Source organism: Chiloscyllium plagiosum, chromosome 21, assembly GCF_004010195.1.
Source record: "Chiloscyllium plagiosum isolate BGI_BamShark_2017 chromosome 21, ASM401019v2, whole genome shotgun sequence".
In the NCBI taxonomy this organism is placed as follows: domain Eukaryota; kingdom Metazoa; phylum Chordata; class Chondrichthyes; order Orectolobiformes; family Hemiscylliidae; genus Chiloscyllium; species Chiloscyllium plagiosum.
In genome coordinates, this window is record NC_057730.1 from 58,728,490 (window position 1) to 58,743,269 (window position 14,780).

The following is a 14,780-nucleotide window of genomic DNA, read 5'->3' on the forward strand; positions in this document are numbered from 1 at the left end:
TCAAGAGTGTGGTACTGGAAAAGCACAGCAGGTCAGGCAGCATCCGAGAAGCAGGAAAATCAATGTTTTGGGCAAAAGCCCTTCATCAGGAATTGAAGTTGAAACAGTTGTTAAGAAGGTTAATAGAATCCTTGGGTTTACAAACAGAGGCATAGAGCAAAAAGACAAGGAAGTGATACTACACCTCTACAAATCATTGTTCAGACCACGTTTGGAGAATTGTGTTCAGTTCGGGTCTCCTTATTAAAGGAAGGATGTTAAAGCCCTGGAGAGAGTGCGAAGAAGATTTATTAGAATTATACCAGGAATGAGGGATTTTAGATACAAGGAAAGATGAGAGAGACTGGGATTAGTGTCCTTTGAGAAAAGAAGATTAAGAGGTGACCTTACTGAGATGTTCATAATTATGAACAATTTTAACAGGGTAAAGAAAGAGATTCTGTTTCCAAAAGTTAGTATGTCAGTAACTAGGAGTCACAAATTCAAGATTGTCAGCAAGAGAGCTAGGAGTGAGCTGAGGAGAAACATCTTTACTCAGAGAGTTGTTAGGATTTGGAATGTGCTGCCTGGGAGTGTGGGGGAGGCAGATTCCATCGGATGTTTCAGAAGAGAGCTGGAGATATATTTGAAAGGGGTGAATTTAGAGGGCTACAGAGATAGGGTTGGGGAGTAGGACTAGCTGTGTAACTCTTTCTGGAGCCTGTAAAGATACAGTGAGTTGAAATGTAAATTTCTATGATCCTATGAGACCACTTGGCATTGTTGGCATAGACCAAAGTAACCCTGATGATTTGAAGGCAGTAAGAAACATTTAATCTAATATTAGCCCATGAGTGAAAATTTAACAATTCCTTGATATACAAAATCTGTCAGCTAGCATTTTTAAAACTTTATTGTGCAAAGTATTAGAAGCATGAATAATATTATTTAACAATCACAGTGCATTCACAATACAACCATTACTTACTTTGTAACAAACAAGTTTCTTTAAAATTCTAATTCTATCAGCTGGCTGTTTCAAATGAGGAATAACAGAATATGAACCTAATGTCAGCTATAGTCGTGAAAAACAAACTTCTCCTGCACGATTTCAACTTTAGAAAACTGTGATTACTGAACAGACATATAAATGAGGAGAGATAAACCTGTTGGAGCATGGGCTGGAACTACTGTGAAATTCTTTTGTTGTCGACTTTAAAAAATGTGTTGTACTATCATTCTTAACAATGTTGTTAGTAGCACACAATTACACAGCAAACATCTGAAGTGCCATTCATAGAACAAACATGTTTCAAGACCTCCAAAAGTAATTTGAGTTTGTGGGCAAATTGTTTCTTAGTGGTTGCTTTGCAAAGTTCAATAAGTTCATATATTCAGGAACCCCGAACATTAGCAATCTCTTTGTTTCTAGTAATAAGGTCCATACAATTATTGCATACATTCTGTGGAACTGACGATGTTTCTCTTGGCGAAACAAAGATTTCATAACTTATAGCAATGTGCACAATGAAGAGCTTGTGGACTGTATCTTTTAATTAGCTTTACCTTTTGGAACAGAAACAATAATACATTCCATTTATGGCCACTCATTTTATAATTATAAACCTTTAAATGGAAATTCAAATTCTAATTCCTCTGAATTTGTGGGAAAAATGTTTTTCAAAATTCTGATTATAACATACCAAGCAACAAAGAGGTTAAATGTATTCCAATGTTTCACCTGAATATATCTTTAAATGATTCACAATCAGGATAAATTAAATAGACCCATGTATCATTGCAGAAAACACTCACCTATATATTTGTAGCACAGAATCCTACTGAATTAGATACTAAAATGCAAATATTGTCCTTCCACTCAACAGAATTTATATTAGAAAATTCTTCAGGACTCTTAAGGAATATTATTGATTAGAGAATCAATCTAATTGATTGACTAGATCAATTAGTATACAATGTTTTGGTATAAGTGATTGTAAATCAAGCACTGCAATTTTTTTTGCAATTTGTCATCCTTGTGGGTGAGTTTTCACCACCCCATCCACATATCAGGCTTTGTTCCATTTTACATTGAAAGATCCCACTGAAACTTGCACATCACTGTCAATCTGCTAAGTACCATCTGACTGGTGAGTAACATCACCATAAATTGATGGACAAAGTAGGCATTAACTAATATACAATTGTTTGAACATTAACAGATCAGACATTGTGACCTTCAAATAATGTTTCCCCACTTAGGTAATAGATTTCCAGTTCATGGCGATATCTTTAGTGGTTTGCCATCCTTATCATATTGATACACAAGCATCTTGATGCAATGGGAATTGGCTGGAGAGATCCATGGGCTGCTGGTGATGGAAAAGTTATGGTTTGTATAAAAGTGCACTGGCTGTTTCTGACACTTAATGAAAGCCTTCAATGTCCCAGCTGCCATAGTACGGAACCGTTTACTGATAAAGCAATAAAGGAAGAAGTTAATGGCAGTGTTGAGTAAAGCAAGCATATTAGCGATGTCTGACACTAGGTGCACTAACCAGCCATTATTTATTGGTGAAACATAGACATAATAGAGGATCATCACCATTCTTGGTGCCCAGAGTATTGCAAATATGGTGGTAATTGTGAGCAAAATAGCTGTTGTCTTCCCTGTAGAGTAGCCCCTCATGCGAAAATGACTTTTCCTCTTAAGTTTGTGAATAATAATTGAATTCAGAACAAAGAAAATGGAACATGGCACCAAGTATACAGTAAAACAGTGGACCCAGATCAGGATCTGATGCATGGAAGTACTTGTATAACTTTCACTCCAGATGTTGGGCCACCAGTAATATGGTACACTGGTCAAGAAGCAAATGATGTACACACTCAATATCACCTTCCGAGTACGTGCAGGATATGACACAGTATGGTACTTCAGTGGGTGACATACAGCAATGTATCTATCAATGGTCAAAGGGACAGTTATCCAAATCGATGTGTGGTTGGAAGAGAATTCTAGGACTCCAATTATTTTGTCCAGTATGTGAGGGAGCTGACGACCCAGCATGAAGTCTTCGAGCAGAAAATCGAGAAAAACAATGAAGAAAAGGACAAGTATATCAGCAGCAGCTAGTGCCAGGAGATAATTGTAGGAGGACTTCTGTCTCCGAGCCACCAATCGCGAGAGGATGATTACGGTCAGGATGTTAGCTAGGAAACAAAGAAAAATTAATTCAGGCAGTCATGAAATTTTCTTGTGCATTTGGTCACTACATTTAGCTAAACTAAATCAAAGTAATCTCTCATTTGTTTCAGGCAAAACACTCCTACTTTCATTCAAATTATTCCTTCACATAAATTTTAATTTTGTGCTACTACATTTGAAAATAATATCAATTTTGATCGTGAGTTTTGAGAAGATTTGTAGCTTAGGTTGAGGTTCTGGATATAGATTTGCTCGCTGAACTGGAAGGTTCATTTTTAGACGTTTCGTCACCATACTAGGTAACATCTTCAGTAAGTGATGGAAATGTGTTGCTGGAAAAGCGCAGCAGGTCAGCAGGTCAGGCAGCATCTAGGGAACAGGGGAATCGACGTTTCGGGCATTAGCTGAAGAAGGGCTAATGCCCGAAACGTCGATTCTCCTGTTCCCTAGATGCTGCCTGACCTGCTGCGCTTTTCCAGCAACACATTTCCATCTCTGATCTCCAGCATCTGCAGACCTCATTTTATCTTCAGTAAGTGTCCAGACGAAGTCTTTGTCCAGAGGCTCACTGAAGATGTTACCTATTATGGTGATGAAACTTCTGAAAATGAACTTTGCAGCTCAGCGAGCAAACCTACATCCATCAGTTTTGATCTTTTCCTTGACAGGTGATATATTTGGAAAGGTCTAATAAGGGAGGGACATTCACAATGAATGTCTGAGTTGTAAGTCCCTAGGGAGTACAAAGGAACAAAAGGACCTCAATATACAAATCCATAGAACCCTGAAGGTGTCAGCTACATGCTGATAGGATGGTGAAGGTAGTAAATGAGATGCTTGCTTTTATTAGCCAAGGCATGGAATATAGGAGCAAGGAAGTCTTATTACAACTTTATAAAACATTGGTTAGGCTATATTTGAAATGCTGCTTGCAGTTCTGGTCGCCACACTATCGGAAGGATGAGATTGCACAGGGAAGGGTGCAAAGGAAATTCACCAGGATGTTGCCTTGGATGGAAATCTCCATTATGAAGAGAGACTGGATAGGCTGGGTTTGTTTTTCCTGGAGCAGAGGAGGCTGAGGGGGATCTGATTGAGGGATACAAGGTTATGAGATGCGTAGTCAGTGCAGATCTTGAGTATTTCTCCCTTACGGCAAACATGTCTAAGACCAGAGGATACAAATTTAAGGTGAGGAGTAAGTGGTTTTGAGGAGTTCTGAGAAAACATTTTCTCACCCTGAGGGTGGCAGAAATACGGAAGATGCTGCCTGAAAGGGTGGTGGAGGTAGGTACTCTCACAACATTTATGATGTATCTGGATGAGCACTTAAAATGCCAGGGCATAATAGTCTATGGACCAAGTATAGATAAATGGGATTAGAGTGGTTTGGTGTTTGTTGGTCAACGTAGACATGGCGAGCTGAAACGTCTGTTTCTATGCTGTATGGTTGTACAAATAAACTGTGATCCATTATTGCTGTCTTTGATATCTGCCCCAGAACCCTGCTATGACATGGTCTCCAAATCAGCAACACATTTTAAAGTGCACACCAGTTAAAGAGAGGGATCCTTTATAATCACCAATCTCCCCTACCCCACTACAGATGGAAGTATTAACTGCAAAATAGAATTATCAATTAAGTTTTGATCAGAATTTTCAGTTCTTTCATCTAACAGCTTGATTCTCTGAATTTGATCAGTGTTTCAAAAATGTTTTGCCTTGAAAACTATTTCTCGTTTATTACCAAGGGAATATCCTTCCCTTATTAGACCTTTCCAAATGTATCACCTGTTAGCAGAACTGTGCATCAACCCATTTCTTTAAACTCACTCAACCAGACAATATAAATACTGGTTAGGACTGAGGAAGATGGCAGGGCAGATAAGACCATTGGTTTAAAATAAGCTGTCACCATGGCGATAAAATTTACAAATGTCACATTGGCACAAGGGCTCAGGGTGGGAGGATGAAATTGACCCAAACTGTCCAGAGGAAAATCCACAAAAGGCCTTATCAAAAAATGGGATAGCTTAGTCTGCCCCTTGAGTCCTCTACATTGTGACTAATCTGTTCGTGTTTCAAATTCCACATTCCCATCATCCCCAATGACCTTCTATTTTCCTGTCTAACAGGAATTTACCTACCTCCACCTTTAAAACTCCACATTGAATACCTTCTGAGGTACAGAATTCCAACACTGAGAGAAAATCAAATTCTCAGTCCCCTCATTCTGGAATGGCCCACAGAAGGAAACATCCTGATCCATGTCCGTTTTGTCAAGACCATTCAGGATCCTAAACTCTTCAATCAAGTGGCTAACTTACCAGCCCCCTCTTCCCATTTAGGACATGACACCTTGTTTTTAAACTGTTCTTCTAAGCAGCTGATATCCAAACAGTCACCTGAAGCTACATACAGGGTGGAGGTCACTGAGGTTAGAGGGCTCCTCTTTAAACTGCAGATTGTGGTCCAATACCAAGAGTATCTGGCTGGAGTGGCATTGCAGCAACATTGAGGCAGGTCAGATAAAAACTGGGATGTAAATAAAACCAAAAACCACAGATGTTGGAAATTCCAAACAAAAATTACTAGAGAAACTCAGCAGACTTGACAGCAAGTGTGGAGAGTGAAATAGAATTAGCATTTTGAGACCAGTGACTCTCCATCAAAACAAAAAATTGGGATGTGGCAGTTTATGTATTTGATTGAAACAATTCTAACAGAAGTTCACTGTACCTGAAACATTAACTCTGTTTCTCTCTCCGCAGATGCTGCCAGACCTGCTGAGCTTCTCCAGTAATTTCTGTTTTTGTTTCAGATTTCCAGCCTCCACTGTTCTTTGGTTTATTTAAGGATTTGACTTCACTGCATGGAGCAAGGAGGAGCACAAACACTGAAAGCAATGGGAATGCTGAATGTGAGTCAATCTCCAGCCCCAGCGCCATCAAGGCCACATATCCTTGTGGCCACCTGCCCAACCCTGGAGAAAGCCTGAATAATTAATATCACTGATATCAGAAAACGCACTGTGTTCAGGTCTCCCTCTCAAGGCCAACCTTACAGAGGGTCTTTAGAGTTGCAACAAGATCCAAGACATACCCTTTAGTTTAGACGCTGCACTGCCACTTCAACATATTAAGCTAAACACTGGAATTATGTTCAATTTACAAATTACCTGCAAATTATCTCAGACTGTAAACACCACGTGTAAACTGCCAAAAATGCTTAACTGCAAATTGCCTTAAAATAGCTCATCATGGTCCTAGATCTGAATAATCTGCATTATTTACAGCAGGATATAAATAATGATAGATATCTGGTGGAGCTGAAGGCAATTTGATTGAATTGTTAACATGCCCTCAAAGAGCTGAGTGAAGGTCGGACAGTTTATAAAATTGTCAGGTCAGTAAATTACTGCCTTTGACTCATTCCCAGCTTGACACTCATTTACTCAGCTTCTTGTGGAGAGTTAGTGTGACATAACTGCTGCAATATTGTAATTTTAGAAGAGTTTCAACAATCTTCTGTTATTTCCATGTTCTATGGAATTCACTGCCTGAGTTGGTGGTGGAGTCAGACAGTCTAAACTCATTTTAAAAAGTACCTGGGTTTGCACCTTCAGTGTTGTAAGCTGCAGGGCAATGGGCAGTTTGCAGGAAGATGGGATTAGAAAGGGCAGCTGGGGTATCTGTAAGGTTGGCATGGGCAAAATGAGCTGAATGGCCATCTTGTGCTGTACCATTTCTGTGGTTCTATGGCTTCATAAAATGTGACTCATGTTGATATTTAAAGCAGAGATCCTGCCTTCATCTAAGGTCTGGGTAATATTGCCTGACCCTGATCTAGACCCTGGTGTGGAAACACTGTTGGGGGCAAGAGGCTTTTGTTCAGCAAGTATCATGGAGGACCCCCTCAACTACTGTCAGGAGATCGCCCCCACACCCCCGGCCTTCCTGGACGCCCAGTTACAGTGAGGGCCCAGGACAAAGGTAAGTACTGGCCTGGTCTGAGTTGGAGATTGTGGGGAGACAGGCACAGAGTGATTGGATACAGGGGAAAGAGGTGAATTCCCAGTAGCCACCCATTGCCCATGGTTCAGAGATTGCCGTCGAACAAATGGATGTTTCCCCTAATGGGAGAATCCAGGATCAGAGGCACAGTGTCGGAATAAAGGGATGGCAATTGAACACTGAGATAAGGAGGAATTTCTTCAGAGTCTTTGGAACTCTTTGCCACAGAGAGCTGTGGGGGCAGAGTTCTTGATTATACTTAAGGCTGAGGTTGATGCTTGATCAGTCGGGAAATCAATGGCAAGGGGGAAGGGGCAGGAAAGTGGAAGTGAGCAATTTTGGAGCAGCCATGATCCTATTGCATGGTGGACCTTGCTCGAGGGGGTGAACAGCCTCCTCCTGTTCTTATTTCTTTTGGTCTTATGCAAGCTCACTAAAAGGCCAGCTCATCAGAATCAGCTTCTTAATTATACCAGCAATATGATTCTTTGGATTCCTGACTGCAGTAAGAGGTGTGCATGCTAGACCTGTGAGCCCTCACTGCCATGATCTCAGTGGGAAGTCTCTGTGCCAAACAATGGCTGAGGTCAGGTCTCAGCTGCTTGTGACAATGGATGGCAGGGAGTCTGAAGGGTAAAGGGCCCAGGTCAAGGAGGCTGGAGTTGGTGGAGGGTCTATCCAATTGAGAAGTTGGGGTAAGGGTGGTGGGGAAATGGTATGTCTGGGCAAAGGAGGCAAGGCTGGCATGTTTCACTGCAGGTAAAGAGGTGCCCAAACCACTGCACCTTTCACCCAGGGTTTGATGCTACTGTGGCAATGGAGTCGAAACCTGTGGTAGTAACCGTTACAGACGTCATTATTAAGGGTTCAAATGACAAATAAATTACCTGCACATGCTCTTTAAAAAGGCTATTCGTCATTTTGGTGGAGAACATTTTATTTAATAACCTCTCTTCACAGCAATGAGCTGAACAGGATGAAACAGGTCATTGTTAATCATTTCAATTATTATTCACAGCTTCACTGACTTCAGGAAATGTGAAGGGGACTTTTCAAACAGATTGAGATTTTCTGGAGCCATTTATCTAGATGTTACCCAATACCTCTCCGAGCTTCACTCCAGAAGCTCTAAAAGAATTCACCTTAAATAGAAAGTGCAGTCCTATTTAACTTTAAAGAGTAACCAGGAGAAAGAGAATGCATTCATCACTGGTTTCCTTCCTGCACTCAGTCTCTTTTCTACAAGAGCAGTGTCTGAGACTGACAGTGTATAACAGACTGAGGGTCAGAGACTGACAGTTTATCACAGGCTGAGGGTCACAGACAGAAATATATCACAGGCTGAGTGTCAGAGACAGACAGTATATGGGCGGCACGGTGGCACAGTGGTTAGCACTGCAGCCTCACAGCCCCAGAGACCCGGGTTCAATTCCCGCCTCAGACGACTCTCTGTGTGGAGTTTGCACATTCTCCCCGTGTCTGCGTGGGTTTCCTCCGGGTGCTCCGGTTTCCTCCCACAATCCAAAAATGTGCAGGTTAGGTGAATTGAACATGCTAAATTGTCCGTAGTGTTAGGTGAAGCAGTAAGTGTAGGAGTATGGGTCTGGGTGGTATACGCTTCGGCGGGTCGGTGTAGACTTGTTGGGCCGAAGGGCCTGTTTCCACACTGTAAGTAATCTAATCTAATCGCTGAGGGTCTGAGACTTTCAGTGAATCACAGGCTGAGGGTCAGAGATTGTCAGTGTATAACAGGCTGAGCGTCAGAGACTGACAGTGTGTCACAGGCTGAGGGTCAGAGACTGACAGTGTGTCACAGGCTGAGGGTCAGAGATTGTCAGTGTATAACAGGCTGAGCATCAGGGACTGACAGTGTATCACAGACTGAGGGTCAGAGACTGTCAGTGTAACACAGGCTGAGGGTCAGAGACTGACAGTGAATCACAGGCTGAGGGTCCAAGACTGTCAGTGTATCACAGGCTGAGGGTCACAGACAGACAGTGTATAACAGGTTGAGCGTCAGAGACTGATAGTGAATCACAGGCTGAGGGTCAGAGACAGACAGAGTATCACAGGCTGAGGGTCAGAGACAGATAGAGTATCACAGACTGAGGGTCACAGACTGTCAGTGTAACACAGGCTGAGGGTCAGAGACAGACAGTGTATCACAGGCTGAGGGTCACAGACTGTCAGTGTAACACAGGCTGCTGCAAGGGACAGGAGAGGGGAGTGAGGAAGGTCCGTCCCTCCCCCAAACCCTCTCCTGTGGGTAACCATCTGTTCTTCACCATGTCCAGGAAGTTGTGTGCTTGTGTTATCCTACACTGTGTTCCTGCCTGGTGCGAGATTCGCATTTACAATGCATGAAAATTGTCCCTGATCAGCCATTGATTGATAAACCTGCAAATATCAGATTTAATAACTTCAGGTCATCTCAAATTAAGGTAATCAGCAATTAAGCACAAAACTGTGACCTCAAACCAGCCTTTAAACAGGTGTATTTCATCAGTACAACCCTCACTGTCTGTTCTTACATTGTCACTAATTTAACTCCCCTCGAGTCTAATTCAGTGATAAGCTGGATAAAAATAAGAATGTTATCTACACAGCTGGGACCGTGCACTGATGTATTGTAATTATTTTCTTTGTGGTGAGGAGGGATGGAAAATGAAAAGGACGTGAAGGCAGATTTGTTCCACTTGTTACTTTATCCTTTCTTTTTTGGACTGTGACATTAAACTGTTCAATGATTGGTTCCTGGCTTTGATTCAATGACGTGGTATTTACTGCTTCCCTTTGGAAGATTAGAGGAGCATACATGAAGGCAGGTGTGAACATCATAAAATCCTGCTCTTATTATCAGGGAGGAGAATAATACACTGATTTACAACCCAGGCACTGAGGGCACTTGTGGTGTTGTAGTAGTGTCTCTACTTCTCAGTCAGGAGGCCTGGGACTAAATCCCACCTACTCTATAATATCTCTGAACAGTTTAAAAATATCTACAACCCAGGATATGTCTTCAAGCAACTTGTAGGAGGCAAAGTAAATTTTTGATTTGAGGTCAACATAAGGTGATGTTAAGATGAGACAATATCTAAGGCATTTGTATCATAGTTTAAGTTGTAAAGTTAATAGAATCCATAAAACATTCCTTACCAGATTTAAAAAAAACTTACACAGTTTGTAATCAGATTTGCTGTGGGAGAAACAGTCACAGAAGTACAGATTGTATTTAGTCATATGTTATTTCCTTCCCAGGTGATTGTGACTGATCAATGTATTTCATTTTTGTCAGCTGAGGTGGTGTCACACTAGCCTTCATACAGCTGCAGGTCATCAAAACTTCAACAAAATCTGTCATGAAAGCTAGCCTTGTGCAGCCACATAATAATTGTCATCAAAGCCCATCCTATTCACAAATGCCCTTCAGGGAAGGTAATCTACCACCTTTACCCAGTCTGGCCTCCCTGTGACTCCAGATCTCTGCCAATGTGCCTCATTCTTAACTGCCCTCTGAAATGGCTGAGCAAACTACTCAGGTCAGGGGCAGATGGGTAATAGGGAGCAATAAATACTGGCCAGTCAGTGAGACTGAGAAAGAAAAATCAGACATCAGGAGTCAGCTTCTCAGAGGCAAAAATACTTCAGTTAACAATCATTTTGCATCTTTTAATAACTTCACTATTGAATATATTTGCATCTTATGGAATCAGAACAGATCCCTCTCCACAGGTAATGCCTGACCTGCTGTAATTATCCAGCATTTTATTTCAGAATGACGAGATGTTGGGTTCCAGCCTCAGAAGTGAGGTCTCCTGTAGCTGGTACTCGATGCTTTGTGCTGAGATGAAGACCATATTTCACAAGGTGAGGAATTGCCTCAGGGTCTTGCGCTCCAGGAGCATTAGCTTCTGTACCAAGATGATCAGATGATTCTCTATCAAGAGACATCACAATTTTTCAAAGAGTTTGATCAGCTTCATGGGGACGTCCCATTGGGTTTGGTGATGATGCGCTGATCTCTTTCATAGCTCCTGGCCATGAGAAACACTCCGTGGTGATCTGGATAATGTAACGCTGTCATGCCCAGTTTTGGGATCTCACCTTGTAAGACCTCACTCTCCTGTTCTTGATGATGTGTTGAGAGCCTTCTGATATTCTTCCAGATCAAGAGAAGCAAACTGTTCTCCTATTCCTCACCAATAGTTCTTCATATGACTACAATGCAAATGAAAATTCACCACAGTAACTACTGAAGATGTGACTCTAACTCCAAATACACTCAACTGTACAAAGGCTCCAAATGATCTTCCAACCACCCAGCCAGGTTTACTTGCTCACATTTGCCAAGTTAGAAAATGGTGACAAAGACCCATTTGAAAATGTGGATGTTAAGAACTCGACAGAAGTATAGTGACAGATAAAGAGGAGGTGTTAAAAAGGCAGCACTCCAAGTCGATAAGTCCTCAGAGCCCAATGGAATGCATTATAGAATACTGAGAGTTAGAGCAAATCATGGAGCCATTGTCAGAAATATTCCAAGCATATCTGAACACAGGACTAATCTAGCGGATTGGATGATTGCAAATGTGACACTGTTGTTTAAGAAAGGAACAAAGGATAACCCAGGAAACTACAGACCTGTCGTTGTTGTGGGTCTGTTCGCCGAGCTGGGAATTTGTGTTGCAGACGTTTCGTCCCCTGTCTATGTGACATCCTCAGTGCTTGGGAGCCTCCTGTGAAGCGCTTCTGTGATGTTTCCTCCGGCATTTATAATGGTTTGTCTCTGCCGCTTCCGGTTGTCAGTTCCAGCTGTCCACTGCAGTGACCGGTATATTGGGTCCAGGTCGATGTGTTTGTTGATAGAATCTGTGGATGAGTGCCATGCCTCTAGGAATTCCCTGGCTGTTCTCTGTTTGGCTTGTCCTATAATAGTAGTCTTGTCCCAGTCAAACTCATGTTGCTTATCATCTGCGTGTGTGGCTACTAAGGATAGCTGGTTGTGTCGTTTCATGGCTAGTTGGTGTTCATGGATACAGATCGTTAGCTGTCTTCCTGTTTGTCCTATGTAGTGTTTTGAGCAGTCTTTGCATGGGATTTTGTACACTACATTGGTTTTGCTCATGCTGGGTATCGGGTCCTTCGTCCTGGTGAGTTGTTGTCTGAGAGTGGCTGTTGGTTTGTGTGCTGTGATGAGTCCTAGTGGTCGTAGTAGTCTGGCTGTCAGTTAGAAATGTTCTTGATGTATGGTAGTGTGGCTAGTCCTTTGGGTTGTGGCATGTCCTCATTCTGTTGTCTTTCCCTTAGGCATCTGTTGATGAAATTGCGAGGGTATCCGTTTTTGGCGAATACATTGTATAGGTGTTCTTCTTCCTCTTTTTGCAGTTCTGGTGTACTGCAGTGTGTTGTGGTCCATTTGATGCAACTTCTTTTGTGTGTGTTGGGGTGGTTGCTTTTGTAGTTTAGGACTTGGTCTGTGTGTGTAGCTTTCCTGTATACCTTTGTGGTGAATTCTCCGTTAGGTGTTCTCTGTACGATCATGTCTAGGAATGGGAGTTGGTTGTCCTTTTCTTCCTCTCTAGTGAATCTGATTCCTGTGAGTGTGGCGTTGATGATCCGGTATGTGTTCTCTATTTCTGTGTTTTTAATTATTACAAAGGTGTCATCCACATATCTGACCCAGAGTTTGGGTTGAATTTGCGGTAAGACTGTTTGTTCTAATCTTTGCATTACAGCTTCTGCTATGCAGAAGGACTCATAACAGCACACAAACCAACAGCCACTCTCAGACAACATCTCACCAGGACAAAGGACTCGATACCCAGCATGAACAAAACCAGAGTAGTGTACAAAATCCCATGCAAGGACTGCACAAAACACTACATAGGACAAACAGGAAGACAGCTAACGATCTGCATCCATGAACACCAACTAGCCACAAAACAACATGACCAGCTATCCTTAGTAGCCACACACACAGATGACAAGCAACATGAGTTCGACTGGGACAAGACTACTATTATAGGACAAGCCAAACAGAGAACAGCCAGGGAATTCCTAGAGGCATGGCACTCATCCACAGATTCTATCAACAAACACATCGACCTGGACCCAATATACCGGCCACTGCAACGGACAGCTGGAACTGACAACTGGAAGCGGCAGATACAAATCACTATAAATGCCGGAGGAAACATCACAGAAGCGCTTCACAGGAGGCTCCCAAGCACTGAGGATGTCACCTAGACAGGGGACGAAACGTCTGCAACACAAATTCCCAGCTCGGTGAACAGAACCACAACAATGAGCACCCGAGCTACAAATCTTCTCACAAGTTTTGTACAGACCTGTCAGTTTGACATCAATAGTGGGAAAACTATTGGAGACCATAACATGGCATAAATTAAATCTACACTTAGAGAAAAATAAGTGAATACCAGTCAACATGGCTAAGTCAAGGGCAGGTCATGTCTGACTAATTTAGTTGAGTTCTTTCATGAAGTGACGCAGGCAGTGGATGAGGGTAAGGCTCTGGATGATGTATATTTGGACTTTCAGAATGTATTTGATACAGTGCCACATGACAGGCTGGTTAACCAATTAGAAATGTTCTGGACTGATGGATCCTTGGATGGATGAATTAAAAATTAGCTAAAATATAGAAAGCAGAGGGTAGATATAGATGGGCATTTCTCAGATTGGAGACAAGTTGAAAGTAGTGTGTCCCAAGGATCAGTGTTGGGATTTTTGCTTTTTCTGATTTATAAAAATGATTTGGAGGTGGGTGTTGAAGGCAAAAACTCTAAATTTGCAGATGATACTAGACTAGGGAAAATAGTGAATTATGAAGATGATGCTGAGTGATTTCAGAGGGACATTGACATATTGGTCAATGGACAGACACATGGCAGAGTAATGTCAATTCAGAGAAATGTGAGGCAATGCTTTTTGGTAGCAGAAACACAGAGACACAATACAGGTGAATGGTACAGCCTTGAGGGGAGTACAGGAGCAGTGGGACCTCTGGGTTCATGTGCATGATTCTCTGAAGGTGGCCAGGCAAGTTGAAACGGTTGGTAACAAGGTTTATATGATTCTTGGATTTATAAACAGAGGCATAGATCATAAAGGCAAGAGGAAGTATGGTTTGTGTGTGGGGAATCATGTTTCACGAACTTGATTGAGTTTTTTGAAGCAGTAACAAAGAGGATTGATGAGAGCAGAGCAGTGGACATCATCTATATGGAATTTAGTAAGACATTCAACAAGGTTCCCAATGGGAGAATGGTTAACAAGATTAGATCTCTTGGAATATAGTGAGAATTAGCCATTTGGATACAGAACTGGCTGGAAAGTAGAAGTCAGAGGGTGGTGGTGGAGGGTTGCTTTTCAGTCTGGAGGCCTGTGACCTGTGTTAGGATATCTGGTCTGTATGGACAAGTTGGACTGAAGAGTCTGTTTCCATGCTGTACATCTCTATGACTCTAAGTGATGCTACACCTCTACAAATCACTGGTCAGTCCATATTTGGAGCATTGTGTTCAGTCCTAGGCATCTTATTTAAGGAAGGATGTTAAAGC

At 42.0% G+C, this 14,780-nt stretch overlaps 1 protein-coding gene across 2 annotated transcripts in view; it reads right to left on the reverse strand.

Moving 5' to 3' along the window:
* Positions 1 to 259: 259 nt before the first annotated feature.
* Positions 260 to 14,780, reverse strand: part of gpr139 (G protein-coupled receptor 139) — an 83,225-nt gene continuing 68,704 nt past the window's right edge. For both annotated transcript variants that reach the window (XM_043712185.1, XM_043712183.1), the window contains one exon: positions 260 to 3,192. In XM_043712185.1, the coding sequence (XP_043568120.1) occupies positions 2,258 to 3,192 (935 nt within the window). In that variant the 3' untranslated portion in view covers positions 260 to 2,257. The remainder of the gene's footprint in view (positions 3,193 to 14,780) is intronic.